Genomic DNA, 23,069 nt, shown 5'->3' with positions numbered 1-23,069 from the left:
GGGGGGCTTAGAAGTCAGTTTTCTATACATACACATACATGGTACGGGGGCCCAGCAAGATGGTTTGTACCCAGGGCCCAAAATTTGGTGCTACGCCCCTGTGCTGTAATAACGGTGAATGTGTATAAACATCACAGGCAGTCAGATAACAGCTGCACACTTGTAGAGCATTAGCTGGACAGTTGAACTAAAGTCAGTCTCGCAGACCATGTAAACAGTATCAGCAGACACATACATTGTGTTCTCTGCTTGGAAATCACGGGATCTACAAGCACTGGTCTGACTGAACACAAATCACAGCGGAGTAATATATGAGGAGCAGCACACAGGCATAGCTTTAGCGTCCCTGGAAACATGGCTAAAAGGACAACGGCTGCTTGACATACTGTGCCGGGGCCAGGTTGGGGCCCCTTGACATTCCCACATGAGCCCGAATTGTTGCTCCAAAGTACATTTCATGATAACTGCCTATTAGAGCCTGTAGAAAACAGTCCAAGAGCAGGGGCTTGATGATGGAGACACTTCAACAGGGCTGTCAAAGTGGCTGAAAAGCTAAATTCTTTCTAAAATATGAGCAAAATTCGATTTATTTTTGAATTATAAAGGCAATAATTAATGTTGGAGTGAACTGAATTGTCTCCTATGTCCACAAGAGGGTGCAAAAGAGCGCAAAAGGAAAAAATAAACCAAATCAAGCATCGCATCTTTTATTGAAATGCAACGACATTCACTTTTTTAAAGTGCATCAACGTTTCGAACATTTGTTCTTAAAGGGCACCTATTATGCCCCTTTTACAAGATGTAATATTAGTCTCAGGTGTCCCCAGAGTGTGTCTATTTTTGGGTTTAAGAAAAACTAGCTGTTTTGAGTGCGTCTCCTTTAAATGCAAATGAGCTGCTGTTCCCCACCCCAGAGGGCGGAGCCTTCACAGCTCGTGAACAGACAAAGCTTGTTTGTTTTGATGAGCTCTTTTGCAGACACGCTCATGTGACATTGCAGTTCTTCATCATCATTAAATATCATCATTTTTATGCGTTTTAAAGCCTTATCACTCACAACTGGAGCACACACAGAGAGTTGGATGTCAGAGCATCCGTGAGTATTAAACTATTTATCTTTCATTTTACGTTATTGCAATTAAACTGTCAAATGCTTACATTGGTTATGTCAGAAATACACAACATTCAGAAGAAAACAGTTGGTTATGTCTGTGCACGTACGTAGCAAGTACAGAAATCACGTGTGAAAGCTGTGTAATATACAGTACCTACTGCTGTATCTGCTGTTAATATGAATCAAACAACAAGAGATAAAATTTAAATGAGTTTGATACTTGCGTTACTTTTGTGAAAAATGAACACTTAAGAAGCTCAAATCTAGGCCCTAGCCCTTCCCATGTTTTTTTATCCTCCTTAACATTGTTGCAGCCATTAAAATAGTTCAGTTTTTATGTCAAAGTTATATTTTGTTTTGTTTCTTTATCAAGTTAATTTAGAAAAATGTTTGGAGCATTTTTTTGTTTGCTAAATTAAAGTTAAAGTGAAGACCAAGCGGCCAGCGGCTGAGAGTGAATTAACCCAATGCTTTAGCCTTTCAAATCAACACTGGACTCTTGCCTATAATAAAAAATATTAAATATTAAATATTTTAAAAGTTCCCATGGGCGGCCGCCCTATTGGCCCGGGCCCATTGCACGTGCATACCTGATGACCAGACGTTACACCACTGGATTTCAGACAAGACATTAAATAATGCTCACTGCGACTGATGATGGCAGGGTTCAATGAGTGAGAGGCGTCATTTTAATTGGACAGCCAATGTATTTTAAAATCTGGTTAAAATATTTTCCGGCCTCATCGGAGCCCATCTTAAGCCCAGGTAAGCCCGTGCATTAATGCGGCCCAGCTTGTATCCCATTGAGATACGCCATATCGTATACATTTGACACCTATCTTGAATGCCCTGGGGGTAAGCAGATAAACATAAAATTTTCATTTTTGGGTGAACTATCCCTTTAATGGATTATATGGGTCATGCCAAGAACATGGATACCATTTTTTATTTTATTTCAAAACCTACTTTTTCAAACTCCTCCTAGACTGTGTGTCCGATTTTCACCAAAATCTAATTTTATCATCTCCAGACAGTAACATTATTAACGTCACTGTAGTGTAAAGCAGAGCAGGACCGAATGTTGAGGAGCTGAGCACGGCTGCTGGAGCGATTGTTACACAAACACACGCCTCGCAAATACCGGGACTTTTATTATGACGGGATGGGACACAGCCGCCGGCACTATTTCCGCGTTTCCGGTCATGATTATAAGGTAAAGCAGCTCTGTTTATCATATTAGATATGTCATATCATATATATCATATTATCAATATAAACACTTATTATAAATGTACCATAAGGATTCAGGGTAAGACAAAAACACAGTGTGGTACATTCTCAAAATAAATGTTTTGTATATCTTGAACACACAAAAAAAAACTACGGACAGCAGCATTAAAGAACTTTGAAATACATTTTTTTTTTTTTAATTAAATAACATGAAAAACGTGTATTAATTCATGTATTTCTGTATCTAGCTGGATTTGTTATCACATTAACAGGGAACACACATGTAGTTTTGATGTTAAATGCATTACTAGAATAAACCTCTTTATTATGCACTGAATACTGAACTGTTTTGCCAAAAGAGTGTGTTTTGCAGTGTTAATTGACATTCATTCAGAATGTGTCGATGTCACGTCTGTAGACTGTAAGAAAAACGAGAAAAACTGTAAGTTTGAGCTAATAATAAATTCCTTCATCTGGAAAACCTCAGCTATCATTACTGCATTTCCAGATTTCCTCTGATTATCATGATCTGTATAGTCAGCTATGGGATTGTGTAACACTTTTTTGTGGATGTTTGTTGGTATTAAGGATCCTGGATGGAAAGGTTTGAGGTTCAAACTATTTGCGACCCTGGAGGAGCACAAAATCACAGGTATATTTGTGGCAATAGTCAACAAAACATTGTATTGGTCAAAATTATAAATGTTTCTCACAGAAAGATAGGGTGTCAAAATTGTACCTTTAGGGGTACAATAGCTTGTCGCTGGGGCAGTAGCCTTAAAAGGACAACTTTGTACCATTTTTACCACAAAAAGGTTCATAGTATTACCTTATGGTACGCATTTGTACTCAAAGATACTAATATGCACCTTTTAGGAGTAAAAAAGGTACAAAGATGCCATTTTAAGGGTACTGCCCCAGCGACAAGCATGTTGTACCCCTAAAGGTACAATTTTGACACCCTATTTTTCTGTTTTATGCCAAAAATCATTGGATATCATTGGTTCATAATCATTGGATATGAAGGAAAAATCATGTTTAATAAAGATTTGTAAATTTCCTACCATAAATATATAATGTATAAATCTCAATTTCAAACAAATAACCCGTATGACTGGTTTTGTGCTTCAGGGTAAATAACATCTCTCACAGACATTAGCATGATGTGTGGTATGAAGATATGTATTTCATAATTAAGATAATCACAGCCGATGCAGCCTAGGTCTCTTAAAAAACTACAGTCCTTTATCACATTTTATTACAAAATATAACATTAGATAAGATCGTATTTAACCAAATTCCTTTTTATTCAAACCAAGATACAGAGCACGTGTAGCCCCCAGCGCGTGCACGAGAACGTGCGCGCTCTGGCAAGGTGACCAGCCCGCTTACGCACTACGTCGGCTGTGACGTAAGGTCGCACATCCCGCACTTGTCAGTGAGCCAGCAGGTCAGTGCATTTCCCTGCCGCCCTCAGACTGGCTGGAATAGTGCACGGACTTATGTTTCTATTTGTGACACGGACTCATTTATGGATAAACACTACAGAGCGGAAGAGCGTGATTCGGTGAAATGATGACGCGCTCCGGTGGACGGCAGGTTTGCACGAGCACAATCCGGTAGTGGAGATCGCAGGCAGGAATCAGTGCCGTCTGTCAGACCGGTTCTTCTCCTTATCCGCGTTATAAAACAGCTAAATAGCATGACATAGAGTCGTTTAATGTGCGTTTAAGCGGGGTAAGTTTACTTTTTATTGTGATGTGACGTCATATTCCCAGGTAGCCAGCTAACAAAAAGATCGTTTTGCTAACGGTCGCTTTTTAAATTCTGAAAACGTCAGTGTTTTTTTTAAATGTTTTACAAAACGTGTTGTTTATCTGAACGTTCTATTTGGTCACCCCGCACACATTGTGGGAATGTTACTTTTGAACGTTCTATGTATGACGTATTAACATGTTGAGAGCATTATTGAAGCCCTGATAACTTTGAACGAACGTTCTATTGACGTTTGCGGGAAAAACTTTGAGGGAGCACGCGGGAAAAAGCTGACTAACCTGTCATTGTGTAATTTAGTTGTTAGATAATAGTGATTACAATAGGCCACCATGGTCCATGACCCTTGTTAAATGACATCTCAGGCCAGCTCCACTTGGGACAGCCGCAGGCTCTGCTCCACAAGCAAGGAGTTATGAGCAGTCATACTAAGAAGACACGCTTTATTAACAATCCTGGCAATAAACTGTCTTTTGGCAATAGAGAGTGGAGCGATGACTTCATCAGCCTCTACGATGAGTCCATTGGGAGAGGGATGTACGCATTGCAGCCGGACAGGGACAGGCACCCTTCACCACGGGACGGAATGACGCTGAGGCTCAAAACATCGGACATCCTTCCCAGAGGCCATCTGGACCTAAGCACAACTTCCGTCGTCAGCTACCTCCATACAAGCGAAGTCACGAATTACTGCACAACCCCTGTCCCGGACTACCACGAGAAGGATCGTCTCCTCGACATTCGGAAGCGGCCCGGCTCCTCCAAACGCCGATTCGAGGTGGTCACTGAACTGGGACCGGAGGAAGTCAGGTGGTTTTACAAAGAGGACAAAAAGACATGGAAGCCCTTTATGGGACACGACTCTCTCAGGATAGAAATCATGTATCGCAGATTCTGTGAGCTAAACCCAGAGAGGGGCAAAGAGGGCCGGGATGAAGACCAGCTTCTCAAAGATGAGGGTCTCAATGGAGGCGACCCAACATTGGGGACGCATGCGGCCATCGAGGAGAGATCAGAAAGTGTGGACCTCACTACAGAAGCAGTGTGTGTCCGAGGAGGACTCTATGAGGTCGATGTGAGAAACAAAGAGTGCTATCCGGTGTACTGGAATCGTAAGTATTGCTCATTGATGGTTTCAAGTACAGTCACATTGATTTAAATTAAAACATGGTTACCGAGTAGATCGTTCTCTGGGATGTGCTTTCAATCGAATGTAAAGAGCATTATCTCTAAAAACAGATTAGCTTATAACGTTAGTATATGGGGCATATAATAAGTACAATTAAATTGCTAGTTAATACCCAGCCTGGATGCCAGCCGAACTTAGCCCCGCCCACAACATTTTTAGGTCGGGCGGTTCGGTCTGGCCTCGCTCCATAGAGGAGTAATTATCTCCGAACAGAAACTGACCAATGAGATCATCAGGGTGAGCTTTAGGCGATGACAGACAGATGATCAACAGTCACGTAATCATCACGTCATCAAAGGGGCTTGGGTTATATTTGTTCAAATCCTAAACGGAGAGCTTGTTTGTATCTGCATCACCTTCACAATTTCTCTCAGAAATGATGATCATGTTGGGTAAGTAACTGTGTATCATTAAATTATTTTCACAACACCGGCAAAGATCGTTTAATCCAGCACGTACACTTTAAAAAATGCTGGGTTGAAAACAACCCAAGTTGGGTTGGAAATGGACAAACCCAGAAATTGGGTTGTTAGATCCCTAGTAAATGGGCCCATTCAAACCACCCAATTTCTTGGTTTGTCCATTTTCAACCCAACTTGGGTTGTTTTTCACCCAGCATTATTTAGAGTGTGCAGACAGCGTTGCCAAGTTTTTACAACAAAACCCGCCAACTACTAGCCCTAAACAATAGCTTCTCGGGGGGTTCTCCGGGAAAAAAATGGCATTTGGGGGGTAAAATGTGTGTTATTTTGGCAAGGTTGCTGCTAATATTCACACTCATGGGTCCATATATCACATAATAGTCGCTTCAACCCACGGACATAGAAAACAACCCGCAGAAAAAACGCAGAATTGGCAACACAGTACAGTTGAGCTCTGCTGACATTTGACAGCTAATGTTATGCGTCGCTTCGTTGCTCTGATTGGTTGTAGGTCTGTTCAATGGAGGTCTTTCCTGGTTCGGTTGAAACGCCCCATAATCACAGCCCAATGGAGCATCAGACTCATATTCTGACTAGAGTTGAGGATGACCACGTCAGGCTAGTTAATACCACTAACAAGGCTAAAAATAGTCTCGCACTAACACGGTAGCATAATGAGTTTGCGGTTCGGTTTGTATCACGGTTTTAGGGTCACTGTTCGGTATGTGCTATAAATTAGAACATTTGTCAGATAAAAATAATCAAAACAAGAACACATAATCAAACTACAAGCAACAGCACAAATACATAGAGTAGAGCAAAGATGCATATAACATAAACAGTTCTTTTCAGGTATCTAACAGTAGTTTTCAGATACGGAAATTGAATAAAGTAATCAAAATTATAAAATAACTGCATATTATAATGTTCACTGTATAAATTATAGTTACAGAAGTTATTCAGTCAAGAGCAGTGTGTGATTTTTGTGTCATTTGATGTTTGATTAACAATAAAAACATAATTTAGGACATAATGCACAGATCCAGCACACACACACACACACACACACACCTCAGTATGCGCAAGTTCTCTTTGTGTCTTGCTCTCAAATGTTTGCAAGGCTTAAATGAGTTTAGTCGAAACTCAAATAGCAGTATGTGCTGTTCAGGTCTCACCTGTGCCCGCTGTGTTTTGTCGGTACAGGGCTTGACATTCACTTTGCTCACCAGTCACAGTGGCTAGGGGTTTTAGCCACTTAGCATTTTCACTGACCACCATTTTGACCACGATACCATGGGGAAAAACTTCCGTATAGATATTTTTAATATCATCTCATATTTCGGCGGCAAGTTTATTAGGCTGCTGTCACTTTAAGTGGCTGCTGTCTCCCCCTCGGCCGCATAGTGCAATAAATACATTATGCATTCGGCAAATCTTCCTTCAGGGCTTCCGTAGCACGCTCCCTGCGGCGCAGCCCTCTGCCCCTCCCCTCTCCCGAGGGCAGCGCGCGCATACACAAACCACACGGCAGAAACACCCGGCGAAAGAGAGCAGCTCCTTCCAAAAAAATGCTCTTCGACTTCAGTCGTGTGGAGTTGCAACGGGTCTTTAGTGTGGGTGGAGGTATTGTCACCTGTAACCGAGCCATAGCTGTCAACCCTCCCGTTTGTCCGGGTTTCTTACATATTTTAGCTCTTTTACCGCTGTCTTCCCGTTTTAGTATTTTCCCGTGAAATATCCTGTATTTTTACGCTCTGATTGTGTTAACAGAACACGCAACTATCTGTGAAGTGGCTGGCACTTGTTGCTAGACCAACCCATCTGGTGGTAGTGTATGTGAATATTAAACAGCAAAAAGACTATTTAGGCTACGAATCCTGAGTGTCCTGCGTGCGTGCGTGTGCGTGTGTGTGTGTGTGTGTGTGTGTGTGTGAAAGGTGTAACCCGCAGTTTACCTCAAACACATAGGCCTACATAGAATTGCGTGTGACAATCACGCGTTTCCATCTCATACGAGGACAAACGCATGACGTCCGTCATCTCCGGAGCCGCTCAGAGTCACTTCATGAGCATTTTACCATTTAATTTAAGAAAAACCACCGTCCTGTCATAAACACAAAGAAACTCGAAGGTATTCAAGGCAACCCGTCAAAATAAAAGTTTGGTTTTACTTGAGAAATATATCACTCTTGTACAAATACTAACACACTAATGTTATAATAATTATTTTAGTTAGGATTTTTTTGTTGTTTATTAGCTCAATCCAAATACAGTATAAATAATTTGGATGTTTAACAATCTTTGTTTTTTTTGTTGATGCACTTTAATTAAATATAATAAATATATATATATTTAAAATATATGTACAGTTTGCAATTGTTTTGTTTTAAATGGCGGGCAGGAAAAAAATCGTATTAGGGGGGAAAATTGCCCAGCCCTAGCTGAGAGGCGGCTTTATGTGTGTGCACTTTCGGTGTGAGCTCAAAATCTGCAGGATTTTGTAGAATTATGGGCAATATGCGCAATCCCACGGTGAAAATCAGGCCCTGTAACGGCAATAAAAGGGTTTGTGTGTCAGTCGCTGTTGGAGAGATGCTCAGACTTCATCCTTTCGTTTAGGCTCCAACTAGTTGCTCATGCATTGGGGACACTAAAATTATAATCCAAGTTATTCAACTAAATATACAAATTAAATGCATTAATTAGGTCATATTTAATTCTATTAACTATTCAAATCAAACTAGCCAAATCAATTTTTTTTGCAACATTTTCAAATTTTGAATTTCAAAAAATCTAATTTTGTTCAATGTTGCAGTATTGTCCTGTTTAACACTGTGAAGCTGCTTTTAAACAATCGTCATTGTAAAAGCGCGATATAAATAAAGTTGATTGATTGATTGATTGCATATTATTAGGATATTGTCTGATTAGCACTTATAAAGCACATATTAATGCCTTATTATTATTATTATGCATGATCATATTCCACATGCTTAACTTAACCTTACTAACTATTAATAAACAGTAAATAATAAAGGCGTAAAAGTCATATTTAAAAGTTTGTTAATAGTGAGAATCAGACCCTAAACTAAAGTGTGGGCAAAATTACTGCTTCACAACATCCTGTGAGGTTACAAATCTTACAATACAGGCATTCTCAGATGAACTCATGGAGATAAATATCTCTTGAAAACACACAATCATAGGATTAAACAACAATAAAATGCACTACAAAAGCAAGGAAAATAAGTAATTTTCATAAGTAACCTTTATTTCTAGACTCAAGGTCCATTAGACAACAACGTACTACAACTCTCCCAAAATGACTTCACCTTGGGTTTGACAACAGCATAATAATAGCATTCTGTGAATTATCCAGCCGACATTTATACATCACAATTTCTCATTAAAACCGTAAAAGTTTTTTACCCACATAAAAAATAGATTACCTGCACTACTCCACCTCAGTTTTTTCTATACAATCCTCATACAATAATTGTAGGCAACCTTAAGAGCTTACATAGACTCACTCTTTTAAACTTAACCCACAGGGAGTATAGTATAGTGTGCTCTAAATCTAAAAAGGTTCATCGTGACCTGATCCGAACACATCAAAAACTTTTTCACCAACAAATTAGCTTGGGCATAACAATCGGCATCATCATCATCACTCATTTCATCATTAATGATATGCCCCAAATATTTAGTTTTAGTGCATACATTTAGTACTTTAATAAAAATCTTGAAATTTTAAGTCATTATGCCGTTATGTTCTACATAATGGCAACAATCGTCTGTGCATTATTTTGCACATCATATTTAATCCCATAATACGATTCAGAACACATTTAGCCGCTGTTGAAAGCCAATTGACAGTATATTAATATAAACATTAAAAAGGGCTGCAATCAATTACCATCTCCAAAAGGAGCTGAGAGACTATTACCCAATTGTACCAATATACCAAAATCCTTAGTATGCTATTAGGCACACACCTTTGTCTTAGTCTATTAAACAACTTTTGGTGATTAGCGCTATTAAAAGTCTTAGAGGCGTCAATTATAACAATTGTCTTTTATACAATTATACTATTTCTTTCAGTTCATAATATATACATATGGGGCGGCAGTGGCTCAGTGGTTCATGTAGATTGTCTACAAACCAGAAGGTTGGTGGTTCAATCCCCGGTTCCACCTGACCAAGTGTCAAGGTGTCCATGAGCAAGACACCTAACCCCAGCTGCTCCCGACGAGCTGGATGGCGCCTTACATGGCTGACATCGCCGTCGGTGTATGAATGGGTGAATGTGAGGCAAACATGTAAAGCACTTTGGATAAAAGCGCTACATAAATGCAGTCCATTTACCATTTACCATTTACATACACAAATATACTATGCTGTGCCTTAAAGCCAAATTGGTTTACCTGTGGTACCAAGATATACACCTAATCGATCTAATACAATTCTTTCCAGTAAAATAATACATTTGAATAAATGGTTAAGTGGAATAATTAAGTGATTAAATGACTGTTAATATATAAAAAAAAAAAATAACAAAGGAAATAAACACACACACAGTTTGATATTTTAAGATTCGCCCGTCCTTCCAGTGTTAGTGAACACAAGCTTGTGTGCTTGTAAACATGCGCATCACTCCATGAAGAGTACCTGCCCTGTCTGCTGAATTATTGACAGTCGTTGGTGTCTGTGACGCCTGGAGTTTTGTTCACGTCAGGTGTGAATTAAGATCTCTCTCTCTTTTTCTAAGCAAAGTTTTATTGAGAATTCTCAACATTGCAAGTAATTTATGCAAATAAATACAACAAGTCAAACCTGTATTGATTCTTCCATTTGAATTCAAATGTTAAATGAGTGATTTTAAACCACTAAATTGTATAACAATAACAAGTTAAAAAAAAGATAATGTTTGTAAGAGTGAAGAAACGTAGTTTATTTCACCGAAAATAAGGACCTCTATTCTGAGCTTAATCTTAAAGGCTACATGTTTAGTTTTCTGCATAATGATTAACTGTATTAGCATCTCAGGTGATGGTGAATCACTTCAGTCTGTCAGGTGAGAGGTGTGTGTGTTGCCAGTAATTAGTGTGTAAATCTTTTACAGGTACACTACATTGCCAAACGTTTTGAGACGCCTGCCTTCACATGCACATGAAATTTAATGACATCCCATTTTTAATCCGTAGGGCAGGGTTATTCAAATCTTGCCCTGGAGGGCCAATGCGCTGCAGAGTTTAGCTCTAATAACCCTAATCAAACACACCTGGGGCCTGTACCATGGTGGTAGTTTAACAAACTCAGGGTTACAGGATTAGTTTTGAGTTTACAAAACCAAACCATTGTATTAAGGGTTTGTTGGTCCCATGATGCCGATCATCAGCTTGCTCGGTCAACTCAGTCTTTGATCCTGAGTTCAGGAGTTTAGCTGTGACATCAGCAGTGAACAGCCAATCATAGGCTGTGACATCAGCAGTGAACATCCAATCACAGGCTTTGGAACTGAGATTAACTTCTCGCGAGACAAGCAGTGAGATTAATTTCTTTCTTCTGCAGAATATTACATGATTGAAAAATATTAAGAATAAAAAAAAAATACATAGCAATAAGAAAAGCTGTCTATGAAAGAGGACAACTTAAAGAAAAAATAGTATACGTCAATGCAAGTAAAAGTTATGTTGATATAGAGAAAATTGAACATTTTAGATCAGTAAGCATCTTTTTTTAATAGTTTTATTTATTGATTTTAAAGCTTATTTATATGACTATGTAAGCTATATTAATTTTAACAAAGTGCCTATTGATGATTGATTAACTAAAATGATAAATGTGTAATTGATTAAGGGTATAATAATTACATCAATAAGCATTGTTAAAAGCCAGAGGCTTTAGTTTTTTTAATCCATTTGCTATGTAGTGACCTTTAATTTGGAGCAGAAACAGGGGGAGTGGCTTTATTGCATCAGAGATGTGTCACTTTACTCACAGCTGATTGGTCCAGTTTCAGTTTCAGATCTCTTATCCAGAACATAAGCTGTCTCAGAGCAGGTTAGCTGTGGAGCGCAAGTTACTATAGAGATGAACACAGCTAAAAGCCTTTAATGGTACCACTTTAATGGTACCTAAAACCCAGGATTGGCACAAACTAAGCTTAAACAAATCAGGCTAGCCAGCTAAACCGGCTTCATGGTACAGGCCCCTAAACATGCTCATCAATGGGTGCATTTACATGCATGTTCTTAAGCCGATTTTGCCTAATAAGCCGACATTGAACATGGTCATGTAAACGCGGTAACCTGTTTTCTTTTATCGGAGTAAGGTCATAAACGGCGTGAGCATAAACAGGTCAGGACATGTTGTTTTTTGCATCTTACCTCGATTTCGTGCTGCATGTAAACACATTAACCTGCTTTCTGTCGGCTTATTGAAGTGTGCATGTGTGATAGGAGAAAAACGCAAACTTCGAGCAGATTTAAAAGCATCCAGACAGAGCGAGCTAGCGTTTAACATGAACTAAGGACATATATCCCAAACGCAGACTCTTTTAAGACCCAGAAAATTGTAAAGATGTGTTCTCATCTCATGCAGCAGAAGTAGAAGAGGTTCAGTCAAAACGGTGCATCTGGAACTGATGAGGGATAATATGAGCCGTAAATCTCCCACTGACACGGCGCACACTTTATTTAACATCACAACTGACGAAACATTTGAAAAACTTAGTCCCATACGGACATTATTATTTTTGACATCACTGCATGGTAATATCCCGGTTTATTAATAAAGTCATGTAAAAGCGGGTTACTTGCGTTGTCAGTTTACTGGTGTGCATGTAAACGGGGAAAACTGATTATTTCAATAAGCTGAATTTTTGAGTTATCAGCTAACTGGTGTGCATGTAAACGCACCCAATGTCTTTAGGATCATTAGAAAATCACAGGTGTGTGAGTTTGATCAGGGTTGAAGCTAAACTCTGCAGCGCATTGCTCCTCCAGAGCAAGATTTGAATAACCCTGCCGTAGGGTTTAATATGGAGTTGGCACACCCTTTGCATCTGTCACAGCTTCAGCTCTTGTGGGAAGGCTTTCCTCAAGGTTTAGGAGTGTGTTTATGGAAATTTGACCATTTTTCTAGAAGCGCATTAGTGAGGTCAGGCACTGATGTTGGGCAAAAAGGCCTGGCTTGCAGTCTCTGCTCTAATTCATCCTAAAGCTGTTCAATCGGGTTAAACTGTTCCCACAAGGTTGGCACAATGCCAAATAGGGCTGCACGATAAATCGCTATTTACATGAAAACATGCTTATCATGATTATTATGAGTAGTTTGTCAGTGTAGGACGACTGTGATCAGTAGTAAATGCTGTTCCATCTGAAAGCACTGAGAGTTTGAGTTGCTTATAACATGCATCAAACATCTTTCCAAACATGAGAAGCATTTAGTGATGTTTAATCAAAACGTTTTAATTTTGATTCAGCTCGCTGATAGTATGAAGTTCATAGCTATAGCGATTTCCGTGAATGACGTGAGATATCGTACTTCTGTGGCATATACTTGGAGTTCCCTGTGTGAGAGGCTTGCGGAGCAGCGTTTACTACTGATCATTCTGCTCTGAGAAGCTGAGCATGCGATAATCGCAGCCTCTGCCAAATTGCGTGCGGTTTTATTGCGATTTATCATGCAGCCCTAATGCCAAACCTACTGCAAACCTATGCCAAGTACCGTTCTCCTGGCAGCTGCCAAACCCAGACTCGTGCATGGGATTGCCAGACAGAGAAGCGTGATTGGTCACTCCAGAGAACACGTCTCACTGCTCTAGAGCAGTGTTTCCCAACCACAATCCTGGAGGCACATAACACTGCACATTTTGCATGTCTCCTTTATCTGCCACACCCATTTCAGGTCTTTGAGTCTCCACTAATAAGATGATCATTTGAATCAGGAGTGTTTGATTAGGGACACATGCAAAATGTGCAGTGTTGGTGTGTCTCCAGGATCGTGGTTGGGAAGCACTGCTCTAGAGTCCAGTAGCAGCTGCTTTACTCCACTGCATCCCACGCTTTGCATTGCACTTGGTGATGTAAGGCTTGGATGAGCTGATCGGCCATGGAAACCCATTCCATGAAGCTCTCTACACTGTTCTTGAGCTCATCTGAAGGACACATGAAGTTTGGAGGTCTGGAGCTGTTGACTCTGCAGAAAGTTGGTGACTTCTACACACTGTGACCCTCAGCATGCGCTGACCCCGCTTAATGATCTGTCACTTCGTGGCTGAGCTGCTGTTTTTCCCAGTTGCTTCCACTTTGTTATAATCCCACTAACAGTTGAGCGTGGAATATTTAGTAGTGAGGAAATTTCATGAATGGACTTATTGCACAGGTGGCAACCGATCACGGCACCGCGCTTGAGTTCACTGAGCTCCTGAGAGCGACCCGTTCTTTCACTAATGTGTGTAGAAGCGTCTGCAGGCCTAGTGCTTGATTTATACACCTGTGGCCATGAAGTGTCTGTACACCTGAATTCAATGATTTGGAGGGGTTTCCCAATACGTTTGGCAATATAGTGTATGTACACTGAAAAATTGATGTAGGATTTACTTTAAAGGGGTGGTTGCATACGATTTCACTTTTTAACTTTAGTTAGTGTGTAATGTTGCTGCTTGAGCATAAACAGTATCTGCAAAGTTACAGCGCTGACAGTTCAATGCAAACAGAGATATTGTCTTTTAAAGTAACGGCAGTTTATTGCCTACAAAAATGGCCGGTTTGGACTACAGCAAGCTTCTTCCTGGATTGGTGACATCATAAACCCTCGCTAGTCACCGCTGATTTGACATCTGCCCATAATGGGAAGGGGCGTGGCGTTTCCAGGACAACCTGTGCTTGGCACTTCAGCCAATCAAGATACAGGAAAATACATTTGGCCATCTGACCAATCTAAGACCATTGCGTTTTTCAGAGGGATGGGCTTCATAGAAGCAGGAAGCAAACGAGCCGTTCAAAGGACAGTGGAGACAGCGGTGTGGAATAAACGTTGAATAGAAGAAAAATAAGGTGTTTAAAAAAAATTATAATAATTAGTAAGACATGTTATACTGCGCCCCATAAACACAACCAAGCCTAGAAAGAAAAAAAACACGGAACCACCGCTTTAAAACAAATGATTACAAAGCAATAGCAAATAACACATTGGACTCATTAAGATATTTTGAAGTAGAAAGACCTTTAATAGTATTTTCTTGTAAAACATGCTCCAATAATGTTTTATTTGCAAGTACAACATTGAAAAATCCTTCTTAAAATGCCATTTAACCAAGGTTACTAAATGTTTGATTAGTAAAAAAAAAATCTGTGTCCTTTACTGTTCTGTTGTTATTTTGTGTGTCCCACCTTGTAGAACAGGATTGCATCCCTGTGATGAGAGGCCAGTGGTTCATCGACGGCACATGGACACCCGTAGAGGAGGATGAGAGCGACCTCATAGAGAAAGAACACCTGGCTTGTTTCAGAGGACAACAGGTACAGGACGCTTTTGAAACAGACACGCTGGCCAAGACTGTGGACAGGAAAGATGGTGAGAGAATTCACTACTAGCACAACATTTGGTTGGAAATTGCTCAAAAGAGGTTGACTGTAAAGAGAGAGCATTCCTCCTGCATGTGAGGCTGTTTGTTAGCTTAGAAGGATTTGAAAAACAAATGAAGAGCCCATCAGCAAAAGGCTTTGTTCGTGACAAGGTCACACCTGCCCTTATTGTCGGTATCTGTTGAAAAATTACGAGAAATGTTTGTGTATGACGGTGCATATTATTGCGTTCAGGACTGTAATATGATCTTTGTGCAATTTATAAAACATAAAAAAACAAGCCTCTCTTCCACTTACGGGTGCTGGTGCCGAAGCCAGCGCCCGATCTGGCACCGCTCAGTGTGTTTCCATTGCAGAAAATTTGCCTGGGCTGGAAAAATGTGCTCCACACCAGCTCCTAAAACTGGCTCGTCTCAATCCAGGAACAATAAATATGGGGAGTGAGATAATGTCAAAACTTACACACAAAACACTAGAATGCATTCAACTCAGGGCTGTCAATCGATTAAAATATTTAATCGCGATTAATCGCAACTAATCGCACTTTTTAATCCGTTCTAAATGTACCTTAAATTAATGTTTCAAGTTTTTAATTCTCTAATCAGCATGGGTATGGACAAATATGCATGGTTTATGCAAATGTACATTTATTATTTACTGAAACCATACTCAGAGCATGAAGACTAGACATGTACCAAAGACCACAGATGTTTTTCAAAGAACTTGTTCATGTCTCTTAAGCCTAAGCGTAAACTTTATTTCAGAATAAGCAGTGATTTCTCTCATTTTAAGAATGTAAATAAAGGGAGTTTTCACACTGGCAGTTTAATTCAGAAACAGGGCACAGTGAAAGCGGTCCTGCGGACCTGAGAGCGCACCAGCACCATACCATACCTGGAGGAGGTTGTAACGAGTAGGAATATAGTGTGGCCCCTTTAAGAGCTGGAGTATAGTGTGGCCCCTTTAAGAGCTGGAGTATAGTGTGGCCCCTTTATGAGCTGGAATATAGTGTGGCCCCTTTTAGAGCTGGAATATAGTGTGGCCCCTTTTAGAGCTGGAATATAGTGTGGCCCCTTTTAGAGCTGGAGTATAGTGTGGCCCCTTTTAGAGCTGGAATATAGTGTGGCCCCTTTAAGAGCTGGAATATAGTGTGGCCCCTTTAAGAGCTGGAGTATAGTGTGGCCCCTTTTAGAGCTGGAATATAGTGTGGCCCCTATAAGAGCTGGAATATAATGTTGCCCCTTTAAGAGCTGGAGTATAGTGTGGCCCCTTTTAGAGCTGGAATATAGTGTGGCCCCTATAAGAGCTGGAATATAATGTTGCCCCTTTAAGAGCTGGAATATAGTGTGGCCCCTTTATGAGCTGGAGTATAGTGTGGCCCCTTTTAGAGCTTGAGTATAGTGTGGCCCCTTTAAGAGCTGGAATATAGTGTGGCCCCTTTATGAGCTGGAGTATAGTGTGGCCCCTTTAAGAGCTGGAATATAATGTGGCCCCTTTAAGAGCTGGAATATAGTGTGGCCCCTTTATGAGCTGGAGTATAGTGTGGCCCCTTTAAGAGCTGGAGTATAGTGTGGCCCCTTTATGAGCTGGAGTATAGTGTGGCCCCTTTAAGAGCTGGAGTATAGTGTGGCCCCTTTAAGAGCTGGAATATGATGTGGCCCCTTTAAGAGCTGGAATATAGTGTGGCCCCTTTATGAGCTGGAGTATAGTGTGGCCCCTTTTAGAGCTTGAGTATAGTGTGGCCCCTTTAAGAGCTGGAATATAGTGTGGCCCTTTTATGAGCTGGAGTATAGTGTGGCCCCTTTAAGAGCTGGAATATAATGTGGCCCCTTTAAGAGCTGGAATATAGTGTGGCCCCTTTATGAATTGGAGTATAGTGTGGCCCCTTTAAGAGCTGGAATATAATGTGGCCCCTTTAAGAGCTGGAATATAGTGTGGCCCCTTTTAGAGCTGGAGTATAGTGTGGCCCCTTTTAGAGCTGGAGTATAGTGTGGCCCCTTTTAGAGCTGGAATATAGTGTGGCCCCTTTTAGAGCTGGAGTATAGTGTGGCCCCTTTAAAAGCTGGAGTATAGTGTGGCCCCTTTAAGAGCTGGAATATAGTGTGGCCCCTTTAAGAGCTGGAGTATAGTGTGGCCCCTTTTAGAGCTGGAATATAGTGTGGCCCCTTTAAGAGCTGGAGTATAGTGTGGCCCCTTTTAGAGCTTGAGTATAGTGTGGCCCCTTTAAGAGCTGGAATATAGTGTGGCCCCTTTAAGAGCTGGAGTATAGTGTGGCCCCTTTAAGAGCTGGAATATAGTGTGGCCCCTTTAAGAGCTGGAATATAGTGTGGCCCCTTTATGAGCTGGAGTATAGTGTGGCCCCTTTAAGAGCTGGAATATAATATGGCCCCTTTAAGAGCTGGAATATAGTGTGGCCCCTTTATGAGCTGGAGTATAGTGTGGCCCCTTTAAGAGCTGGAGTATAGTGTGGCCCCTTTATGAGCTGGAGTATAGTGTGGCCCCTTTAAGAGCTGGAGTATAGTGTGGCCCCTTTAAGAGCTGGAATATAGTGTGGCCCCTTTATGAGCTGGAGTATAGTGTGGCCCCTTTAAGAGCTGGAATATAATGTGGCCCCTTTAAGAGCTGGAATATAGTGTGGCCCCTTTAAGAGCTGGAATATAGTGTGGCCCCTTTATGAGCTGGAGTATAGTGTGGCCCCTTTAAGAGCTGGAATATAGTGTGGCCCCTTTTAGAGCTGGAATATAGTGTGGCCCCTTTAAGAGCTGGAATATAATGTTGCCCCTTTAAGAGCTGGAATATAGTGTGGCCCCTTTATGAGCTGGAGTATAGTGTTGGCCCCTTTTAGAGCTTGAGTATAGTGTGGTCCCTTTAAGAGCTGGAATATAGTGTGGCCTTTTTATGAGCTGGAGTATAGTGTGGCCCCTTTAAGAGCTGGAATATAATGTGGCCCCTTTAAGAGCTGGAATATAGTGTGACCACTTTATGAGCTGGAGTATAGTGTGGCCCCTTTAAGAGCTGGAATATGATGTGGCCCCTTTAAGAGCTGGAATATAGTGTGGCCCCTTTATGAGCTGGAGTATAGTGTGGCCCCTTTTAGAGCTTGAGTATAGTGTGGCCCCTTTAAGAGCTGGAATATAGTGTGGCCCCTTTATGAGCTGGAGTATAGTGTGGCCCCTTTAAGAGCTGGAATATAATGTGGCCCCTTTAAGAGCTGGAGTATAGTGTGGCCCCTTTAAGAGCTGGAATATAGTGTGGCCCCTTTATGAGCTGGAGTATAGTGTGGCCCCTTTATGAGCTGGAATATAGTGTGGCCCCTTTTAGAGCTGGAATATAGTGTGGCCCCTTTTAGAGCTGGAATATAGTGTGGCCCCTTTATGAGCTGGAGTATAGTGTGGCCCCTTTAAGAGCTGGAATATAGTGTGGCCCCTTTATGAGCTGGAGTATAGTGTGGCCCCTTTAAGAGCTGGAATATAGTGTGGCCCCTTTATGAGCTGGAGTATAGTGTGGCCCCTTTAAGAGCTGGAGTATAGTGTGGCCCCTTTATGAGCTGGAGTATAGTGTGGCCCCTTTATGAGCTGGAATATAGTGTGGCCCCTTTAAGAGCTGGAATATAGTGTGGCCCCTTTAAGAGCTGGAATATAGTGTGGCCCCTTTATGAGCTGGAGTATAGTGTGGCCCCTTTAAGAGCTGGAGTATAGTGTGGCCCCTTTAAGAGCTGGAGTATAGTGTGGCCCCTTTAAGAGCTGGAATATGATGTGGCCCCTTTAAGAGCTGGAATATAGTGTGGCCCCTTTATGAGCTGGAGTATAGTGTGGCCCCTTTATGAGCTGGAATATAGTGTGGCCCCTTTATGAGCTGGAGTATAGTGTGGCCCCTTTATGAGCTGGAGTATAGTGTGGCCCCTTTATGAGCTGGAATATAGTGTGGCCCCTTTTAGAGCTGGAATATAGTGTGGCCCCTTTAAGAGCTGCACTCCCATGTCTGCGGATTATTTTCTGTTTTCTGTTGCTCACATTTAGTTATTTTGTTTTATTTAGTAACGCTGTGGACAGAATAGATTTTGTGACGCACTCGTTTGAGAGTTTCAGGGGGAATGAATTGCGCCTCCGTGTTTGCATTAACTCCAGTGAGCCATCCCTATTTTTTTCATCCGGACACACAATTTGCACAAATACTGTAGTCTGGCGGAGATAGAAGGCCTCGTCATGACTGTCTTCAAAATATGCTTTTGCAACAAAGAAAACATCAGTAAATGTGCCGCCGAGTCTGCACTTTGAGATGTTACAGCAGTAGATTCGCCATCATTATATTTCTCCTCCTCTCTGTTAAGCTTCTGTAGTTTCTATTCCAAAAAAGTCTTGTACTTAAGAGTTCTCATAAGGAGCTGAATGTAGGTCATGCGCAATTACACCCTACGTGCGTTTTAAACATTGAGTCACATGAATGCTTTCTCCCACTGGAATGCAACTTTTAATCACGCGTAAAGAACCAGAAAAACGTGCCTAATCCACTCCAGTCAGTCTGTCCAAGTCTCTTCAGCTGCACTGTTCCAGTTTTAGGCCTACCAGCTGATTTGACTGAATAAGGTGTAAAACATCGTCAATATTAATCAGGTAGTCCCACGGAGTTCTGTACGGGGACCTCTGTTGTTCTCAGTCTAAATCACATCTCTCAGCTGTAGCTTCTTTTATTTTTAGTCTAAACAGCAGTTTCCATGCAGAGTGTTACACTTTTGGTCACACACTTCTCTGTGGTTCAAAGGAATCAAAGTGTTTGCATTCAAGTCAATCTGTCGGTGGCTTACTATTGATTGAGATAAGAGAAAGTGTTGTGACGTTCAAATAATGATGCAAAACTTTTTTTCAGTATACGCCACACATCTTTCCTCTTAATTGCCACACTGCTTGTGTTTGAGGCATTATAGTGTAATTAGGGATGTTAACCAATGGTTGACCATAGGCCTGTCGCGATAGTCGATAAATCAATTATCGTCTTTCTTGTCGATTCGTACCGTTTGGGGAGGTGTTTATACTCAACGCGCAGACCGGGTGCGGTGCTATGAGACGTCATTCTCGGCCAGCAGATTCGTCTGGAGCTCGTGGCTCTTCGGATGCGGAGCCACACGCAAAGTTACGAAATTTGACGTGCACAACGCCAAGCGAAATGGGGTCTCGCGCACTCCGCGTCGACGTCATTTTTGCCTCGCGCACCCTCACGCTCGAGCGGACGCGTCGAGTATAAACGAGGCTTAAAGCTACACTGATATTTAATAAACGCAAGTTAATTCTTCAGTTCAATCTTTGTGTGCTAAAGGCACATGAGTTCCTGTAGAGATAGCAACACACATTCTCCTTTTTTTGTCTTCTCTCTTTCTGTGTCAAAATATCCCTTTCCTCAGAGATGGTCAAGTTCAGTTTGTGCATGATTAGGCTATGATATAATTTTTTTTTTTTAAATACTGTATCCTAAATTGTGGATAATTAATATATCATATGCTGAAGTATTTCTGGATTAAAAGAAAAAAAAAAAAACAAGAACCGTACAAAACGGAAAACCGTGACCCTAAAACCGTGAGCCAAGCCGAACCGTGGGTTTTGTGAACCGCCGCCCCTAATACGCTCCTAAAGCACAATCCTCCACTGCAGTTTTCATCCATTTTATTTATTGTTTTTGGTACTTATTTAAATGCATTTTTAAACCGACTGAGAGTCCATGATTTTATTGTTTTTGGTTGTTTTGTTCAGTTATTGTGGTTATTTAAAATGTTTTCCATTTGTAGTGTTAAATAGTCAAGTAATTAAAGTTTATTGATCTTTGAAAAGGTGTACCTGCATTTTTATGCCATTATCGTTATTTTAGATGAAAATGGTCTCAGAATGACAATATTATCGTTTATCGGTATCATTTCTTGGCCAATTTATCGTCCAGCTTGTTTGTAATCGGAGGACAATGGCTACTTAGTTTCGAAATGGTTTGGGTACAAGCTGATCGCGTTGAAAATAAAGGCATTTGTCTAGTGTGAGAAGCTCATTTGAAACATTGCCGCGGCTCATTTAAGAAAATGACAGCTCCGAAAAGAGATGATGATCATCACCTTATGTGTTTCCACTGAAATGTAGATGTAATATATTTCCAAATGTAAGCCCATCTTATATGGAATGCACACTTCATCCTGTCGTCTGCCCTGACTCTAACCGAGTGTTTACTTTTTGCAAACCGTGTGAGCACGCAAACCCAAACGCTGTGACCTCGCGGCAAATGTTTTTATTGGTTTATTAAGTATAAACAGCCGAGTTATGAAAAATTGAGTGTAAGGGATTTGTTCACTTCACACAAAAAGATTTTGTAATGAGACGGCTAACTGTAGCGTTTAGCCCACTGTCTATAATAGCCTAATTTAGAGATTTTTTTTTTTACCGACAACTTTGATCGGTTAACGTTGATACGGTCATCGGTTAACATCCCTAGCCAGGACAGTGTGTAGGCGTTTCTCAATGTCAAGGAAGGATCCTCGGAAGCCAGAATTCCAAGGATGCTACGTCATCGATATCCAACGAAGGACTGCTCCAATGTCGAGGATCCTCGGAATTTCAACCTAGGACTCGTTCGAAAAATATGTCATATACAGGAAAGGATGCATATGAGTAGCCTTCGCGCTCTCAAATCACCCACAATCCTATGCGCGCAGCTTTGCTATCTTCAGTCGTTCCCGGAGTCGGAGCGTGAACGGGCAAATATGCTTGTATCGGGGTTTGTAGATGGGAAGGAAGGAGGCGGGAACCGGCAAACGTTCAACAACTTTATAATAAATAATAAACAAAACGAAAGTAAGGCGGGCGACTGCCCGCACACGCATAATAAAACATAAACAAACCATAACATAAAGTCCAGGCCTAGTCCTCTCTCATCTTCCACGCTCCTCCAATTATACTCCCATCACTGCCGTGAGCCGAGACCGGTGTGGCGATCAGCTGCCGCTCATTATCACTCCACCGGCCCGCTCTCACGGTCCCTCACCTCTCGCTGCTTGCCACAATGCTTTTATTTACGTTACCAAACATTTTTTATAACCGTAGTAAATATAAGTAAAGTTTAACGTTTAAATGCCGGTACAAATTACTACTGTATTGATATAAATAAAAAAAAATACAAATAACGTTATTGATGGCCAATGGACCTTTTCACTGACGTAATGACGCAATGATGTGCACTTGCTAGCCTGTTCCATTTACGTGTTCTCCGAATGCTAAAGAGGAGCCTCGCCTAGCCTCTGAAGGAAGTGACTTGGAAGGATCAGTCCTTCAAAGGAAGTTTCCTTGACATTGAGAAACACCTTGTGTGTGAGAGAGAGAGAGAGAGCGGCAGAGAGATCATAGAGATGCGACAGAGTTGTGAAATTGCAGGCGCGGCTCGTGGCTGTTATTTCAAATAGCGCAGCATATGTAAGGGATAATGTACACCCAGCCAGTTGTCCGCTTCGCGTCGGGGTCCTGATCACTCTGTCGGAGTTTATTCTGCGGTATAACAACCAGCTGGGTGGACATTATCCCGCTTATTACACGGCTACTAGTCTCAAATAAATTAGACACAAAATATTGTCTTGAGATTAAATATTTTATTAGCTCTTACGCAAAGCTTCCGCGAAGAAAAACAGTTCCAACCTGCTTTAAGCCTTTATCTATTGCTGAAGATTTGCCATATGCCCTTGCTAAATGTTGAAAATGAATGCTGAAAGGGTTAGTTCACCC

General features: G+C 41.2%; 1 protein-coding gene across 6 annotated transcripts in view; it reads left to right on the top strand.

Annotated features, from left to right (window-relative positions):
- The first annotated feature begins 995 nt into the window (after positions 1-995).
- ddhd1a (DDHD domain containing 1a) overlaps positions 996-23,069 on the top strand; it is a 54,828-nt gene continuing 32,754 nt past the window's right edge. For 2 of the 6 annotated variants that reach the window (XM_067456234.1, XM_067456231.1), the window contains exons 1-2: positions 3,768-5,229; positions 15,134-15,310. In XM_067456234.1, the coding sequence (XP_067312335.1) occupies positions 4,533-5,229; positions 15,134-15,310 (874 nt within the window). In that variant the 5' untranslated portion in view covers positions 3,768-4,532. Of the gene's footprint in view, positions 1,097-2,932; positions 2,997-3,767; positions 5,230-15,133; positions 15,311-23,069 lie in introns of those variants that run through there. The other 4 variants (XM_067456232.1, XM_067456233.1, XM_067456236.1 and 1 more) reach the window with 4 other exon arrangements.

The sequence above is a fragment of the Pseudorasbora parva genome, chromosome 10 (assembly GCF_024679245.1).
Source record: "Pseudorasbora parva isolate DD20220531a chromosome 10, ASM2467924v1, whole genome shotgun sequence".
Classification (NCBI taxonomy): domain Eukaryota; kingdom Metazoa; phylum Chordata; class Actinopteri; order Cypriniformes; family Gobionidae; genus Pseudorasbora; species Pseudorasbora parva.
This window is presented reverse-complemented; position numbering and strand designations above follow the sequence as displayed.